Source organism: Microcebus murinus, chromosome 11 (assembly GCF_040939455.1).
Source record: "Microcebus murinus isolate Inina chromosome 11, M.murinus_Inina_mat1.0, whole genome shotgun sequence".
Classification (NCBI taxonomy): domain Eukaryota; kingdom Metazoa; phylum Chordata; class Mammalia; order Primates; family Cheirogaleidae; genus Microcebus; species Microcebus murinus.
In genome coordinates this window covers 60,265,565-60,284,967 of record NC_134114.1, presented here as the reverse complement: position 1 = coordinate 60,284,967, position 19,403 = coordinate 60,265,565, and the positions used below count along the sequence as shown (strand labels likewise).

The window sequence follows — 19,403 nt, the reverse complement described above, 5'->3', positions numbered from 1 at the left end:
ATTCTTTCCAATAAAAGACATTACAAAATAATACTTGCAACCCCATCGATTAAGCATGTTAAAATTTTAAAATATTTAAGTTTGTAGGTTTGATATCATAATCACTGAAAAATATAATTATTTTAAAATCTTTAGTCAAAAATTTTTCCTGCCATGAGTTCCTCTTTGCCTAGATGTGCTTGATTCTGAAATTATCCGTTTATAAATATATTCTTTTAGATCAATTAGTCAATATACTTCACATGCAGGAAATTACTCACATGCCCTGTAATCCTTAAATTTGAAAATTACTGGAGAATGCGTTTCACTGTTTTTCTGTAACAATCATTGAAAAAGGCATATAGTTAGAGGCTTACATATTCTAATAGACTGAAAAACCACAGTTTTGGGGGAAGGGAGTACAGGACCTATTTATGCAATGCCATTTTTGCCTGTATAGTATTTCTATACACATTTACAATGATTATTTCTTCTTAAACATACCTTAAGAACAATGGCTATTGTTAGAATTAATATAACTTTATGAAAGGAAAATACAGCACCTAGAATACTGTGAAACAGGAATTGATTTTATTGCTTTTTTAAATCACATTGAAACAAATGACAAATTTCTAATTATAGAGACAAATTCATTTAAAATTCAATATTCTACGTGCTTGTCAGTAATTCATTCTACTTTCACAGTAATAAGGGCTCTAAACTCAATGTCACTAAAATGAAATCTGGGGATCAGATTAGTTTTAAAAACACCTTTGAATTATTCATGTTTCAAATATTTTCCAATTATCTGATTAATTCTAGAGATTCATCACAAAAATTAAATAATTTTATTTTAAAGATTCTATTATTGGTAACTAAAATTTGAAACTTTGGATACTACCTGTGAACCAGGTTTAAGCATGTAACATATTAACAATCCACAGAGGACAACACAGTATCCTATAAATATTTTTTATTCCTGAGTAGCCTCAGAAATGTTTTCTTTTATCAAGTAAGTTTTAATTTCCTGATAATATATAATACTATTTAAACCAGTTCTGAAAGTATTTTATTCTTTTACTTACTGAGGTTACCTTCTCATTAAACATCATAGACAAAACATCTAAGAATGAACCACAGAAAAAGGAAAAGGATGACATGTTAAGATTCTTTAACAGCAAATCAACGGACTCTTTGCTTTTACCAGCTCTGTAAAGGGGAATAGTCAGCCACAGTTTTTTGCCCCTAGACTACTTGAAGAAAGGGTGGAATCCTCTTCAGAGGGACAGACTGATTGACCAGGGCTATAAGAAAGCCTGTGTTTTGTTTTCTAAGGGCACTAAAGGTCACACTAGTATCAGCACCTCTCCTAGCCAGTGCCAAGCATCTAAGACAAGCCTGCAGGTGGAAACAGTTGGGTCCCACCCCAATTTGTACATCAGTAGTTTTATTCAGAATTCAGAACAGTTGAGAATTGAGAAGCTTATCTTTAGTACTTTGTGTCTTTGATACTTGGCCTCTCTCTTAGAAGAGAAATAAGTTGTTGGCTAGTACGCAATTGATGGGATCTACAGTCTGAACAAATGCCATTCACAGTTGCTGCTGAATAAACAAGACACTTTTCAAATTAGTTTACAAAGAATTTTGTATGCCCTTTTGGATGCTGATAAGAAGCACTGCAGAAGCCAACTCTCTTAGGTCAGCTCAAGTTAGTTATAACACTATATCATTGATAACACCATTTTGAACTTGAGCTTCTTTTATTTTCCTTTATGGTAAATTATGGCTCCTTTTCAAGCTGCTTGGGTTGCAGGTGTTCCAACTTCTGCAGCTCTGCCAAGGAGTTGTACTTACAGATCAGAAAAGGCTAAATGCATGTTTCTAATGAAGCAATTAACTTAAGTGCCTTCTTGTTGAGAGAAGTAGGCTGATACCTACAGTGAGTTCAGAATAAAGATTAGCAGCACATGCTGTTAATAGTCTGTAATTTAGATTCCTGGTTACATTATTTTGTTTGACCTTATATTTTTTCCTTAAAGGAGGAAAAGAAAAATGTAAATGGCAAACCAAAAGTGTGGTGACAGATTTTATAAAAGTCTTATCATGTTATAAAATTCAAGGAAAGGATCATATATAATTACTAGATAAAAAGAAAAGAAGGTTTATATAACCTTTATGCACTAGGCTATTTACTTCTGATAAGACAAACATCACATAACAATTTAGAAAAACTAAGTACAAATAAAATGACTGTTTCATATTTGTTTATAACAGTAATACGACTATTCACATTTATTCTTTTATCAGAATTCCCACAATGAGAATGTTTTTAATTAATAATTTATTTCCAGTATTTTCATTATTAATAGCGACACATATTTGCTGGTTGGTATTACCAAAGGGTAAATTAAGATTTATTTTTTAATGACCACAAAATCAATTTACCTGTAAATTTCCAAAGCAATTAAAATAATAATATCAAGCTTCTATTAGAGAAAAGTGCTCTCCTGAAATAATATTTTCAAGTCAGAATTTTCTAAACTTTAAATGTAAAGAATTTACAGAATTATTAAGATTAAATACTTTACCAATCACATCAGAATTAACTTCTGGTAATTTTGAAAATGAAAGTAAGGTAACCACCTGTCCAAGTTTTCCTTAGATTTTCCCAGTTTTAAAACTGAAAGTCCCAAGTCCTAGGAAATCTCTCTACACCAAACAAACCAGGAGGACTGATCACCCCATAGTAGTAAAATATAGTTACAACTATTAACACTATCTTGTTCAAAAACTTGTATTATACAGCTGAGGTTCGAGAAAGACATTAAATTAATTAATCTGATGCTTCAGGAGAAAAGCATTAGAACTATAAAATAAGTCTAAAAAATAAGACATCTCTGCCAAGGTCACAGTCCATTCTCAATTATCTCTCATGGCTGTGGAATGCCAGTTGCTGCCATTCCAAATATCATATTACTGCTCATTTCCTCTGCTTATCTTTTACAAACACCATTAATAATCATTAGTTTCAGTGATTCATTTAAATTTCACTTCCTCTCTTTTCTTTTCTCTTACCCTATGAAGTGAGCATTAAAAAGCAATAAAAAGACCTAATGAATGAATAAATTTCCCACATATGATCTAATATCTAGCTCCAAAGTGCTCTTAAAATTGGACCCAAAGTTCCAAGACTATGATTTCCTTCATATTCATCGAATGGCCAAAGTCGATTACAAATAACCTTAGCAGAAAGGATGAGAATACTCTTATCATTTTGGAAACTTTCTAGACTGTTACAAGAACACTTTAGTTCTAATTGCAGTTTCATGTGAGAATGACACTTACCAGAACTGAAGAGATAAGATAGTACCTGAAATACAGCATTAACTAAGCAACAATCTTTTTTGATAAGAACTTTGTAATTATGATTTCTTCAGCCTTGAAATTTTTGACACTTCTCTTACAATTTCAGAAAAGTGAGGATATGCCTATGAGACACCATCAATTACGCTTATATACAGTCTTTTCTACTTGAAAAAATGTGTTACTCAGAACTGAAATGTAACTAAAAGCACTTGTATGAAAAAGGAACAAGACTTGCACTGTACTTTTTCCTCCATGCACAAACCTACCATTTACTTACAACTGTACCCATTTATTTGCCTATTTTTTAATGGCAAACAAGGAGATGAATGATAAGATTAGGGTACAAGAGAAATGAGAGTTAGCCCCAGAAAAGAAAACAAAAAAAACTACATATTCTCAATTGTTGATGCTACTTAATTCCACCATCACCCATACAGAAATATTTAGGAACCATATAAAATTGCCAATATTTAGCAATTTTTAACCTATAAAATGGCAATTGCATATGGTTCAAATAGTAGTAACAGTTACAAGCAGCACATGAGGACTTGCATTCCTAATTGACTAATTACATGTTTATATCCCAGGCTACAATTTCTCAAGTCATTTTCAACTATATTCCTGAACCTATTTTGGATAACTCTAGTGGAGGAGATTCCAAGGTATAAGCAAAGGACTCAAAACTGAGTTCCTTTGGGTGATATATTATCAAAGTGAACTGAAACTTTGTTCCTAAAATTTAAATCAGACCTGTTCTCTCTTGCAAGGGTACAAATCCTAATACCTCCAGGGGCCACACAGGTCAGCTATAAGCCCATATGCATCCATTGTATGAGCGGTGGGGACTGTGGCAAATTGGAAACTGCAAGTATCATATAAAATAGTAGCCACTACTCATTGCAAAGTAGACTGTTATTATGGGTAAGTACAGATCCTTGGTAGTCTGCCATTCTGATTATTGAGGAAACTGACAAATCCCTATTTTTATGCAGAAGTCACTTGACTTTTAATTGGTGGCTCGTGTTTTTTAAAAACCACTAGATATAAGTAAGATGGTGAAATATCCTCCTTACAACAACAAGAATTCTGCAGCCATTTACAGACAAAAGTCTCTCGGGATTCAGGTAGAAGGTTGTTAAAAGCCAGTGGGAGCCAAAGACCTAGGAAGGCCATTTTGAGAGGACAGACCTGCACCCAAGTGGCAGACACACTGACTGGACTCTTGGGTTCAACCATGGAAACAACCCCATTCCCTGCAGTGCTTGGCTTCAGCTCCCTTTGGCTTTGAGCCTGCAACCAAAGCCATCTGCCAAGGGGTCCTGGAGGAATCATATATACTAGTGCATCAGAAAACCCATCTGCCTGCCAACATCAGTCTCAGCAGTGGAAAAGTTAGCCTGAAACTTGGCTCCAGCTTCCCTCAGCTGTGGTTCTAAGTACTGTTCACACAAGAAACTAAAGGAGGACTTGTCTATCTGAGCCACAGGAACAGGCTTGCTGCCCTCTATCCCACAGCAAATCATGAAGGGGTCCTGTTTCAGTTAGAGCTGCTTTCTGCCATAGCCTGGGAAATGTCCTACCCGTGTAGAAAACTGCTGGGAGACTCACCTATCTGAGCCACCAGGTCAGACTTACCAAACTACATCCCACAGCAGATCCTTAAGGGGCCTACTCTCAGCTCCGGGCCCTCTCTGCCACAGTCAGGAAACTACCCCACCTATGTAGGGAACTGATAAGAGATATGCCTATCTGAGCTACAGGGACAGGAGTTGTATAAACCTCCATCCCACAGCATATCTTGAAGTGCCTCAGTCTTAGCTCCAGCCCTCTTGGTGCTGCAAGGGAACTATCTTGCCTGTGCATGGAACTGCTGGGAGAAGCATCCATCTGAGCCACCAGAACAGGCTTGCCAACCTCTTTCCCAGAACAAATCCTCAGCCAATAATTGATAATAAGCAGTCACTAGTTCTGAAACATGAAGTTTAATTAGACTTCCCTATGGCCTCAAAGCCTACCTCTCTACCCCACCAAAGGAGGGAGACAAATCTCAACTGTGCATTTCAACTAAGCATAGCAATGGATCCATCTGTCCTTGATCTACTTAACCTTAGGACCCTCCTGCAACCCTGAAACCAGCCCAACTGCTGAACTCAAATACCAGAACCTTCTGGACAGGGAATACATCCTATGGTTCAGCCTGATCAGAGGCAATTGCATTGCCCATTCAGCAGCTCATTCTGCTTATAGAGCTCCACCAGTGGTCTTGCCATATAACAGAAACTAAGTACCTACAACACAAAAATTCAGAGCAAAGGTAGCAGCCTAGCCATCTAGAGAACCTAAAAGTAAGCTCTGCCTACCAAGGTCATCACCATTTGGCCCATACAGAATCACTAGCTAGACTAAATAGTGACAGTCTATCCCTGCCAAAGAACGCCCATAAAAGCAAGAAAAGGTAGCTATCTCCACAAATCTATAAATACCAACACAAGGACACAAAGTTACAGGCTCAGGAAATCATGACACCTCCAAAAGAAACTAACAAAGCTCCAACACTGGATTCCAAAGGAAAAAAAAAAGACATCTATGAAATAACAGAAAAACAATTAAGAACAATCCTTGTGAAAATGTTCAGTGAACCCCAAGAATATACAAAAAAATTAAATTAGATTTGTAAAGAATATATGAACAATACAAGAAGTTTGACCAATAGAAACAATTTTTAAAAAACAGATATCTAAGAGATGAAGAATGACTGAACTGAAAAATTCAATAGAAAACTTGAACATTAGTCTGTCTTCTTTTGAAAAGTTACTGTGCATGTCCTATGCCCACTTTTTGATAGGGTTGTTTGATTTTTTCTTGCTGATTTTCCTGAGTTCTATGTAGATTCCAGTTATCAACCCTTTATCAGATATGTAGCATGTGAATATTTTCTCTCATTCTGTAGGCTGTTTGCTCCTGTGACAGTTTCGTTGGCTGTGCAGAAAGAAGCTTTTTAATTTTATCAGGTCCCATTTATTTTTGTTGTTGCTATGATTGCCTTTGGGTTCTTCTTCATAAATTCTTTCCCTCAGTCAATGCCTATAAGAGTTTTTCCAACATTTTCTTCTAGAATTCTTACAGTTTCATGCCTTAAGTTTAAGTCTGTTATCCACTGCGAGTTAATTTTTGTGAGAAGTAAGAGGTGTGGATCCTGTTTCAGTCTTCTACATGTGGCTATCCAATTTTCCAGCACCATATAATGAATAAGGATTCTTTTTCCATGTATGTTTTTGTCTGCTTTGTCAAATTTTCCCAGCACCATTTATTAAATAAGGATTCTTTTCCCCTGTGTATGTTTTTGCCTGCTTTGTCAAAATCTGATGGCTATATGAGGATGGTTTTATATCTGGGTTCTCAGTTGTGTTTCATTGGTCTATGTCTCTACTTTTGTGCCAGTACTATGCAGTTTTATTTACTATAGCCTTGTAGTATAGCTTGAGAAGACAGACTAATGGCCAACAAACACATGAAAAAATGCTCAACCTCTCTAATCATCAAGGAAATCCAAATCAAAACCACAATGAGATATCACTTAACTCCAGTGAGAACAGCTTTTATCAAAAAGTCCCAAAACAATAAATGTTGGCATTGATGTGGCAGTAATAAAAAGTCTCCCCATAAAAAAATCAAAAGCCCAGGATCAGATGTCTTTGCTGCTGAATTCTACCAAACTAAAAACTAACACCAATTCTCCACAAACTATTCCAAAAAATCAAAAAGAGAATACTTCCAAACTCTTTTTAAGAGGCCAGCATTACCCTGATCCGAAACCAGAAAAGGACATCACAAGAAAAAACACAAAAAATAAACAACAACAACAAAAAACAAACTATAGGCCAATATACCTGATGAATACAGATCCAAAATCCTTAACAAAATATTAGCAAATCAAATTCATCATGCAGGAGAAACAAATAAAAGGCATCCAAATTGAAAAGGAAAAAGCTAAATTGTCCTTGTTAGCAAATGACATCTTATATATAGAAAACCCTAAAGATTCCACCAAAAAAAAACTATTAGGACTGATAAAATCAGTAAAGCTGCAGGACACAAAATTGATGGCAAAGATCACTAGTGCTTCTTTACACTAACAATGAGCTTTCCAAAAAAGAAATAAAGAGAACAATCCCATTTACAGTAGCTACAAAAAAAAAAAAAAAAAAAAAGACTTAGGAATAAATTTAACCAAGGAGGTAAAATATCTATACACTGAAAACTATAAAACATCAATGAAAGAAATTGAAGATGACACAAATAAATGGAAAGATATCCCATCTTCATGCACTGAAAGAATATTGTTAAAATGTCCATACTACCCAAAGAAATTTACAGATTCAATGTAATCCCTATCAAAATTTCAATGCCATTCCTCATAGATATAGAAAAAAATAACCCTAAAATTCAAATAGAATCACAAAAACCCAAATAGCCAAAGGAATCACAAGCAAAAAGAAGAAAGCTAGAGGCATTCAAACTATATTACAAATGAATAGCAATTAAAATAGCAAGGTATTGGCATAAAAATAGACATACTGACCAACGGAAGAGAATAGAGAGCCCAGAAAAGAATGTATACCCCTATGGTCAATTGATCTTTGATAAAGGTGCAAAAAATATACAATGGGAAAAGAACAGTCTCTTCAATAAATTATTTTGGGAAAACTGCATATCCATATGCAAAATAATGAAATTGGACCCCCTATCTCACACCATATATAAATATCAACTCAAAATGAATTAAAGACTTAAACATGAGGCCCAAAACTGTAACACTACTGGAAGAACACATAGAGGAAAAACTACATGACATTGGTCTACACTATAAGTTTTTAGATTTGACCTTAAAAGCACAGACAACAAAAACAAAAGAAAGACAAATGGGATTACATCAAACTAAAAAGCTTCTGCATATCAAAATAAATAGTTAACAGAGTGAAGAGACAACCTACAGAATGGGAGAAAATATCTGTAATCCATACATCCAATAAGGGATTAATATCCAAAATATATAAGGAAATCAAACAACTCTATAGAAAGAAAACAAACAATCCAATTAAGACATGTGTAAGGGGCCTGAATAGACATTTCTCAAAAGAGGACATACACATGACCAGCAGATGCATGAAAAAATGCTCAACATCACTAATCATTAGGGAGATGCAAATTTAAATCACAATGAAATATTATCTCATACCTGTTAGAATGGCTATTATCAAAAAGACAACAAATGCTGGCAAGGATGTAGAGAAAAGAGAACACCTGTACACTGTTGGTGGGAATGTAAATTAGTAAAACTAATTTACTAATTTACTAATTAGTAAAACTAAGAGAAACGATATGGAGTTTCCTCGAAAAACTAAAACTAGGATTACTATATGATCCAGTGATCCCACCTCTGACATTTTATCTAAAAGGTTTGAAATTAATATGTGGAAGAACTGTCTGCACTCCCATGTTCACTGTAGCACTATTCACAATAGCCAAATTATAGAATCAACCCAGTGTCTATCAAGGAATAAATGGATACATAAAATGTGGTATACATATACACAATGGAATACTATTTAGCCTTAAAGAAGTAAAAAAAAAATTTTGTCATTTGCAACAACATGGATGAAACTGGAGAACATTATGCTAAGTAAAATAAGCCAGGCACAGAAAGACAAATACTGTACATTCTCACTTACATGTGGACTCTAAAACAATTGAATTCATAGAAGTAGACTGTAGAATGGTGGTTACCAGAGGCTGGGAAGCAGGGGAAATGTGGAGATGCCAGACAAAGGGTACAAAGTCACAGACAGAAGGAATAACCTTAACCTATGAACAAGTTATAACAATGTACTACACAGATCTAAATCCTGAGCTGATGTATAACCTTGAATTTCCCATGTGGGGACATCAAATAGTACAGGCAATGTTGTTAATACAGCATTATTGCACCTTCTCCCTATGTACCAATTTTATTTTGGATTATTCTAACAACAGACAAAATTTTCAGAGTATATAGTCAAATCTTTCTTCTACTAATGGTAAGAACTCATGGAATCCCAAATAAAACATCTGAGTTTTTATATGGCTTAAAACATCTACAGGAACTCCTACCTTCACTTGTTTAAAATTAGAGTTGAAGAGTTAACTAGAGTAATTACAGATTTATGGCCTGTAAGTATATCAATATATTGAAGTATTCCTTTCTCCTTTCCCCACATTCTGACTTCTTTTCTTTCCTGATGCAAATTCTGTCTTAAAGCCAAACTTAACTGTATTTTGCAATATAAATAGAAAAGAATTCATAACCCACTGGCTTAAATATGTTTCCTTGGTAAAACCCACAAATTCTCTACACACCACTATCTATAATATATTCATGCTAAAAAATAGGAAAAAAAAAAAAAACCCAGCATGAATCTAGTCAAACCTCTGGATCTAACTAATAATTTATAGAAAATACAAGGGATGGATTTTAACCCAATCATTAAAATCTAGACTGTGGGAAACTCCAGGGGACAACTGACTGAATTCTTTAACAAATAAGTTTAAATGTAAAAGATATTGGGGGCTTGGAATATATAGGTTTGGAGACACTTAAAAGAAATAAACAACTGCAATTTATAGACCTTATTTAAATCATGATTCAACCAACAAACTTAAAATTTATAAAGTAATTTGAGAAATATGAAGATAGTAGGTATTTGATGATATTAGGGAATTACTGTTAATTTTATAGTTATATTAATAGAATGTGGTTATGTTTTCTAAAATGTCCTTACTTTTTAGAGATACATATTAAAACACAGATTAAATGATATGATGTTGGGGATTTGTTTCAAAGTAATTTAGAAGAGTGAAGGTTGAGTAATATATAAATGAAATGAGATGGGCCATGAATTGGTAAATGTTGTGCTAGCTGCCATCACCTACACCTAACATAGAAATATATTATTCTCTCAACAGTTGTATGTATTTGAAATTTTCCATAATAAAGTGTGTAAAAAGAAGAGTTTTCAGTAAATGTTATCTGACCATTAGGGTGATTATGTTCATTATACGGTACATTTGTAAAAAAAGAAGAAATACCCATCTGTACATTTGTAAAAAAAGAAGAAATACCCATACAGATACCCATCTGTAGAAATTTATTCTTAAATATCATGTAATTTAATGCTTCAAAACTTTGAAGCCCATCTAAAAATATATGTAAGATTCAGTATTGGATTTTTGGTAAATACTCCTGTCTAATAAACATAATACCAGGAACACTGGTACAATAATGCACTGGTAAATTTTGCTATGCAACATTATATCAAAGATAATAAAGATGGAAAAATATTTTATATTCAACTGAAAATTATTTCAATATTTATTGGTTATATTTTAATAAGTTGTTCTTAAAGCCAAGACATGTAAAAATATTATGAAATAGTCAACATATGAGCCATTTCATATGTATATTCAATTATTACATGTAATATCCACAGTAAAGAAACCAGAAGTAATGAGTATTGATATTTTCTAAAATTTCCCATCCTCTGGCATGTCATTAAAATCATGCAATCTTAGATTTTTGACCTAACCAATATGAATCAAATACATATTACTCAGTCCGTTGCACATAATCAGTTAAGTGACCCTAATTCAAATGACCAAGTTCATTTAATTTGCACTAATTTGAATGACTCTAGGTTATACTTTTCTTTTTCAGTTTCTTTAAAAAAGCACACAGGATCCCAACTGAAGGATTTAGCATCATTAGCTATCTTAAAACATTGTTCAGAGAACGCTGTCAATGCCATGGCCATGGCCCACACCATTTCAGGTTAAAAGTGTTTGTTCACCCAACATTTAAAGACAATTTGTTGAGTTTGCACCTAACACAGACTTCCCTGATTGTAGCATCAAAGATATGAATGACTCCCACCTCTGCTATTCTCAGCCCAAAGCCTTTGAGTAGGCAGACTCTGGCCCCAGATTCAGACCTAAGCTAAGCCAACATTACATTCTAATCTCCAATGATTGATTCAGAGACAAGCACATGATTCAAGTTAGGACAATTAAGACTAATGAGATTCAATACCAAGACTTCTATTTTCATTATAAAGGATGTAGATTCTTCTCTATTGTATTTAGTGCTATGATGTGAGCCTGGAACTGTTGAGAACAAAATCAGCACAGCAGAAAGCAGAACCGAGGGGTGGGCAACAGGTCAGACCTGATTCCAGCTGCACCAGAACCCAGATGTGACCATGTATATTTTAGCTATGAAGCCAAGAAATTTCTTTTTGATTAATCTACTTTGTGTCAGACTCTAGAATCAGACGGACTTCAGTACAAATCTTCCCTACTAATCATTGGTTGTGTGGACTTCAGCAAATCATTTAATTTTTTTTTTATTTTTTTTTTATTTTTTTATTTTTTTTTAAGACTAGTCAAGTGCAGTAGTGAGGAGGGGGGAAAGTAGTAGAACAAGGAGCATTTAATTCTCTTAAACTCAATTATGTCATGGCACTTACAAAACAGTTGTAAGTACTGTGCCTTATTCCCTCAGTGGTATGAGTACCACATATGGAGAAACATTATATTAAATTCATAATATTCAACACCAAACAGAAAGTTTTACATTTTCATCTTAATTTGCTGACAGATCTCATCAAATCTAAAACACACGACATTTTGAAAACTCTGACAACATTGTTATCACTACAGGATAAATAACTGGTAACAAGTCGTTCAAAAAGACAACTGATGAAAATTTTGCAAAAGACTCATGATTCTAGAAAAAAATTCCTAATATAAATGTTTACTGAAAACAAGGATTCAAGTCTTTTTTCCACGGTGAAATATTTTCCAAGTTTTTAAAAGTTACCAACTAATATGTCCAATGTTTTCTCCTTAAAATTCAATATCAGTTTACCGGAGAATACTGGCAATTGTAAAAAAAAGAATCCAGTCAATATGAGTTTTAAAACTGTATTGTTTTCTCTTCTAGTTTTGATTACTACATCTGAAAAGAATAGGTTACAAGCCTTTTGTAAAACTATAAGCAAATTTGTTTTTTCATGTTTCTCAAGATATTTATAGAAACAAATGTAGCTTCTAACAGCATATATTATCTCAATTATATTTTTCATCTATTCATCACAATATAAACACAACATTACAATGTGGTTAAATAATTAGATTAACATATAAAAGCCATCAATCTCTGCCATCAGAAAAGAGAAACAATGAGAGGACAAGTCCCAATATTCATGCTTTATGTTCTTAAGATTGTTTTAGGACTGTCATTCAAAGAATATTAAGTTTAACCTTCTATTAGAAGTCTGCAAAACAGATGTAAGATTGTGTGGTTCCAAGGACTTTATTAAAAAGCTTCAAATGTCTATTTTGCATCAAAATACTTTTTGTTAAATGATGGTGATATTCATGTGGGAGTTAACAGTGATAATCTGTGATATTCAACCAAGCACATCAACTTTACTTGCTCTTTGCTCCACAGATTTTCTTCTGAGACATAGCTGTCAGCTAAAGATAACCAGGTAAGATTTCCTTATCCATCTAAGCTTCAAAAACTTATATTTTTTTCTTTTACTATTTAGGAAGTTCTCAGGACACAAACTTTTAGTTCCCAAAATTAATATCTAAGTCATGACTTGAACCAATTTCTCTTTAAAAACAATGTTCAAAATAAGGGGTTGGTTCCTAAATACAATACTAGGCAAGTTTTTAAAATTCAATTTATAGATGAGCATCACAGCACAACTAATTTACAAATTTATAAACAGCAACTCTGCTGTCATTTTTTAAAAAACATGTAAGTGATTATATATGGAACTATATTAGTATGCTATGTTGTACAAGCATAAGCCTAAAAATGAGCAGAGAAATATCATAAACTTTTAAACTTTAACTTTTGAAATGCCCCAAAGTTTAGACAGATGTAATTCTATTTTCTCTGAGCATCTGTTCATTTGGACATGTTCCTTATTTATTGATATACTGTGTTCAATTCTAGGGTCACATTTCTTAAACAGGAACTTGGCAACTTCCAAATTGTATTGTAAATATTGACATGTTTCAGCATGTCAATATTTATACTGTCAAGACTTTGACAAGTTTCAACATTGGCTGTATCTTATTTCTTAGCAGCCACTTATTTCTGTTCCAATTGAGCAAGGTCCTTTTTTATCCAATAAAATTCTCATTCACTGCTCACATAAAATTACAGGTAAGCTAATAGCATCCTCTAACACAAAGACCACGTTGAATTCTTTGCTTATGTAAGCATTTTGGTCACTTGTGTAGGGTGAGCAAAGACCTAAATATGAGAACAAATTCAAGATGCAGTGTACCCCAAGTTATATTTATTTTTGATAACTTAATTTAACCCCAAACCTAATCATCATTTTCAACCTCACTGATTAATTTCAAAGCCTTTTTAGCATCTATAAATTATTTCCTTTTTGGTCAGTCCTAAAGGCTAGGTGAAGATATAATAGATGGTTTATAGGCTACAACGTTAATAATGATATTCAGAAGACAGTCTGAATTCAGAATGCCAATCATAAAGAGTAGTCGGGAAGCCAGGCTTATTATCTAGGATTAAACAGTATTTTAAATGCAAAATTAGTTTACCTAAATTTTGTGCTAAGTGTTAGAGATCATGTTAACAAACTAATCATCATTAAACCAATCTTAGGAGCAAATTTCCAAGTTGTTGAAAGAAAATTTCTGCAATATCTATAAACACCCTGGGATTTCCCAGTGGTACACAAACAAAACTTTAAAATAAAGCTTCTGGTAGTAATGGCATCTAGCAAAAACACGAATGCCTCATGAGCAGCTTGGAATTCTAGCACGGATTTCTTCTTTTTGGCAATACAAGTCTCAACAGTGTTTCTCTCTCCAAAAAAGCCTAATTTTCATCAACATTAAACATGTGCTGACTACAATAGTCCCCTAATCAATGATTTCAGTCAATGCCTTTGAAAAAAGCACAGCTTACATTCTCATCAGTACTGACACCTTCACAAACAACAAGCAGCAAATTACCCAGGGCTATAAAATGCTTTACCTCCGACTTGTATAAAAAAGGATACAGTATCTTTCTATTATTTTAAAGACACACATCTTTTTTCCTAGGAAACAGGGTATAAGAAATAGAGCATTGATTTTATATTCAGAAGACTCAGATTGAAATCACACCTATGCTTCATAGCTGTATGTCTTTGGTCATGCCATTAATACATTAAAACATTGTTTACTTCCGTATGTACCAGGCTTTGACGTCCCAAAGACGAGTAAGCACTCTAGTGAGATAAAGACACCCAAAGAAAAGATAATACAAGCTTGTAAAGTACATAAGCAAGGTTGGAGCTCCTCTGAAAAGTAGCACTTAATCCAACCTGACATTCTAGGGAAGGCTTCCTTGAGCTGTGTCTAATATGAATCTTAAAAGGAAAAATGGATAGGTGAAAAGTGTTTAGAGGTAGAATAAAAAGATAAGAAAGGGCATTTCAGGCACAAGAATCTGCATGAGCAAATGCTTAGAATCAAGACATAACATAATATACGAAAATGATAAATAATTCAGTGTTTCAGACTGCAAATTAGGAATTACAAATTCAAATACCTAGTCAAGTTCATTCATTCAACCAAAACCTACCTCTATGCCTCAGACAAATGTTTTAGAACTTGGTATAAGATAACAAATCAGATAAAAATTCAGAAAGAGAAGAGATTAGGAATATAAATGCAGAAGGCTTTGGTATACAGGTGGTATTTAAAAGTCACAAAACTTGATGATCATCAAAAAGAGATATAGACAGGAAAAAAAAGAGAAAAGATGAAACCCTAGCATACTTCCACACTAAAGAATCAAGAAGACTAGAAGGTTCCAGCAAAGGAGAATGAGAAAGTACAACCAAAAAGGTAGAAGGAAAACCAAGAATGTATCGTGTACTGGAAATCAAGTGAAGAAAATACATCATGGAGAAGGGAGTGATTATCTGTGTCCAAGGTTACTGGTAGGTCAAATATGATGAGAAGTGAGAATTATCAACACTCCTAGAGATCACTGGTGACACTAACAGGAGCAACTTGGTGCAATGTGGGAGTAATATCCCTATTAGAGTAAGCTTAAGAAAGAATAGAAAAAGAGGAATTGGGACATGAAGCATAGAGAACTCTTCAGAGGATTTTTGTTGCAGAGAAGAACAATTAAATAGGGTTGATAACGAAGAAAGGTTAAGGAGAGCATTTCTTAAGGTGAAAGGAATAACACATAGATCAAACAAAACTTTTTCTTGTTGCAACTTTTTTTTAAACAAATTTTATTATGTATATTTGAGGTTTACAACATGACATTATGGGATACATATAGATAGTAAAATGGTTACTTCAGTGAAGTAGATTAAGATCCATCATCTCACATAGTTACTATTTTTGTGACAAGCGCAGCTAAAAATCTACTTATTTAACAAAAATCCCTAACACATACAATTTCATTAACTGTAGTCTCCATGTTGTACATCGAGGTCTTACATGAAAAGCCATGGGGGAAGAGAATTAAAAAACAAGGGGAAGGAAAAAAAGACAAACACTAGACACAAAGAACTTCAACATTAGGCTAGGGAGGCTAGTCAAGGATCAGAGAAAATAAGCAGAACCATTGTCTTTTAATATATGTGAATACAAGTGAAAAGAAGGAAGTAATGTAAAAGGAACCATCAACACTATCATTGATATTTACTAGACACAAAGTAAAACGAGAAAATGGGGAGAAATTGGTCTGGTGGTATAAATGCAATACCAATTTAACTCAAAAACCTTTTACAGTAGTCACCCCTTATCTAAGTGTGACGTGCTCCAATATCTCCAGTGGAGGCCTGAAACCACAGATACTACTAAACCCAATTGTGGTCGATCAGAACGTGTTTCTGTTCATGTCTCCTACCCACAAATTTAATGCCTTCATCTTAACTAAGCACTTACAGCACTCTGGGGGCATAACTTCCGCAGTTTGAGCTGAAACAGCAAAACTAGCACTAATTTCTTTTTCCTTCTTCACAATTTCACGGATAGAAGATGTATTCTTACCATAGATGTTAGCAGCCTTAACATACAAATTTTTTCTCTCCCCTTAAGTCGAGAACTGTCACCTTTTCACTTAAAGGAAGCACTTGACAGCTTCTCTTTGGCATATCCAAATTACTAGCATCATGACTCTTGCCCTTTCAGGACATTATTAAGTAAAATAAGGGTTACTTAAACATAAGCACTATGATACCTCTCCAGTGGACTGATAACCAAGCCAACTACTATATGACTAACATTCGGGCAATATATACAGCAGGAATATGCTGGATAAAGGCATGATTCACCACCCCAGCAGAATGGGGTAGGATGATGCAAGATTTCGTCACTACTCAGAATGGCACACCATTTAAAACTTATGAGTTTATTTCTGGAATTTTCCATTTAATATTTTCAGACCATGGTTGATGGAACAGAAAATGTGCAAATCAAAACCTCAGATTAGAGGCCACTACTGTATTTAATGTATAATGCATGCAAGTCAATCATTCCTCCATTGTAATCCCTTCTCTCTGGGGACTTTTAATTTAGTGAAGGAGAAAGCCATGTACACAATAATAGTCAACACTTTGTGAGTCCTTGCTGTATGCCAAATATTTAGTTAGATGATTACTTGTATTAAGTCATTTAATCCTCACAGTACTGAGAAACTTGTGTACTCACTCCACATAAAAATATAAATATCCACTATATTTACATATAGTTCTAAAAATCCATGAAACCAAAATTGGAAATATTCTTTTACATGCAAGAGAGATGATAATTTTTGAATAAACAAATGACATAGTCAAATTTTATTTTTAGTAAGAGAATGATCTGAGATGGTTTGAAATGAGAATCCACAGCAGAGCACAAGAAAGAAGACTTTTGAAATAGTGATATAACATAGTACTTAAACTAGTGCACTATCAATGAAAACCAAAAGCAGGGGGTTCATGTGCTTAATGACCATGCAGCTCACCTACCATATCTCCCCAAATCTCACCACATGTCAGATTAACTTTATTTGATGTTTTACAAGAATACAATAAACATTATATATATATATATGTTCAGCCACATCTATTGGCATTTGTGTTTCTCTATGGATAACTTAAAAATAACTGTCAGACGTTGTTTTCTACTATTTTGAAGCTCAGATACATATGAAGCCACAGCCTAATATTGGTTATAATCTATACATATAGCAAATCAATTAGGATCTCTAACAGCTTCAGTTTCCTGATCTTCTTCACAGGTAGCCTGAAGCACAGCTTTCAGACAGAAGTATTACTCTGAAGTGTCACAAAGATCAAGACAATCTTCACATGAAAGCAAAGTAGTTATAATATCTACAGATGTTTACTCTAGAGCCCAAGCTTAATAAATTGTACAACATAACTTCCATAACTAAACCATGTTTCTTAAATTTGAATGGCAAAAAGTATAAGGTATAATGTAAGGCAATTACAAGATGGCTGATTAAATTATTGTTTTTTCAATAAGTGTAGAATACTGTACATTTTTATACATTTTTTACTCCAGATCATATTTGTTCCTATGCTGCAATCTCATGATCCCATGAATAAAGCAAGGGCTTAGTAAATACTTGCTAATTTGTGTATTTGACCAATTCTTGACAATTCAGTACTATGAACTAAAAATTCAAGTTAGTTATGGTTTAAAACAAAACAAAACCTTTGTGTGCAGTAGTTAACATTGTAAACACAAGTAGCAGAATCCCAAATCTTCTAATCATTGTGTTGCCCTATAGAGTTTGGCCAAATACAACTCACCAAGCCACAACTTTCATGAGTTACCTTCCCTTTCTCTCTATCCATAGTCTGAGTCAATAAAGCAATAAAAACTTGATAACATTGTGAAAAGAACCTTCTGCTGCCTCAGAGAAAATAAAACACACATTTGGAGCCAAAGGGTTGCTATAATTTTCTGATCCACTTAAAGAAGTAAAGAGTGGAATACTCTGACTTCTGAAAAATTCCAAGAACTGTGCAAGCTCGAACACATCAAAGTGCCTATTTCTCCCTCTATAAAATGCAGAAAGAAAAACTAGGGGGCTGGTGGAGTGGGAGGGCATAGATAGAAACTCAATGAGATTATTAAAATTGGAAAAAGCTAAATACTATTACTACTGATTCAAAGTAAAAGTTGGCTTGTCATTAGTTTTGCTGGTTGATATTTCTCTAGAGTAGCTAAGCTACTGCTGCACTCCTGAAAAGACAGTTCCTTTCCACTGGTTACCACAGAAAGTTATTTCCTGAGCCAAAAGGGCCTAGTACGTTTCAGCCCCAAGTGGAAGCCACTGACAGTTTTCCAGAAGCTGGGGGCTGGAAGGAGAAAAAGCTGATGTTAGGGAAATGATCAAACCACCTACTCAACACAACCCTCTGGATTCAATGGTCCTCCTAATCCCATAACCAATACAGAGCATTTCAACAGCGCTTTGCATTACTAAGAATCCCTCAGGTGCAACGGGACAAACTAAAAAATGGGGTTCAACAGGTGAATGCCCTGTGAATGATGCTAGGGAACCCTAGCATCCCAAAGAGCCCATAGGCATAAGGCTCACACGTTGAGGAGGATTCGCGCACTGTGGAATTCTAAAAGTAAATAACAGGGTATTCAAAAAAAGAAAAAGAGAGAAAATAGAAAAAAAATTAAAAGAACAGGACAACATTTAACTATGATTTAAAGAGACAGCCCCACTTCCGGACCCTACCTCTCCAAGATTCCACTTCCGGTCTCCTGTGAAAGACCCGCTTTCGCAAATTAAACGTCCGCAGCCAATGGGAGTGTCAGCTGCTTCCTCAGGCCCGCAGGGCATCTACTAAATCCCGCCTTTTCCGGTAGAGAGGAGCCTATCCTAGCGTCTGAGTCGCGCGGCTCGGGAGGAGGTCCCGTGGCGAATCCAACCGGAC

General features: G+C 34.4%; 1 protein-coding gene across 2 annotated transcripts in view; it reads right to left on the bottom strand.

Moving 5' to 3' along the window:
• XRCC4 (X-ray repair cross complementing 4) overlaps window positions 1–19,403 on the bottom strand; it is a 223,476-nt gene extending 204,073 nt beyond the window's left edge. The window contains exon 1 of one of the 2 annotated variants that reach the window (XM_076008154.1): window positions 19,205–19,403. In XM_076008154.1, coding sequence (XP_075864269.1) covers window positions 19,205–19,309 — 105 coding nt within the window. In that variant the 5' untranslated portion in view covers window positions 19,310–19,403. The remainder of the gene's footprint in view (window positions 1–19,204) is intronic. The other variant, XM_012784379.3, reaches the window with a different exon arrangement.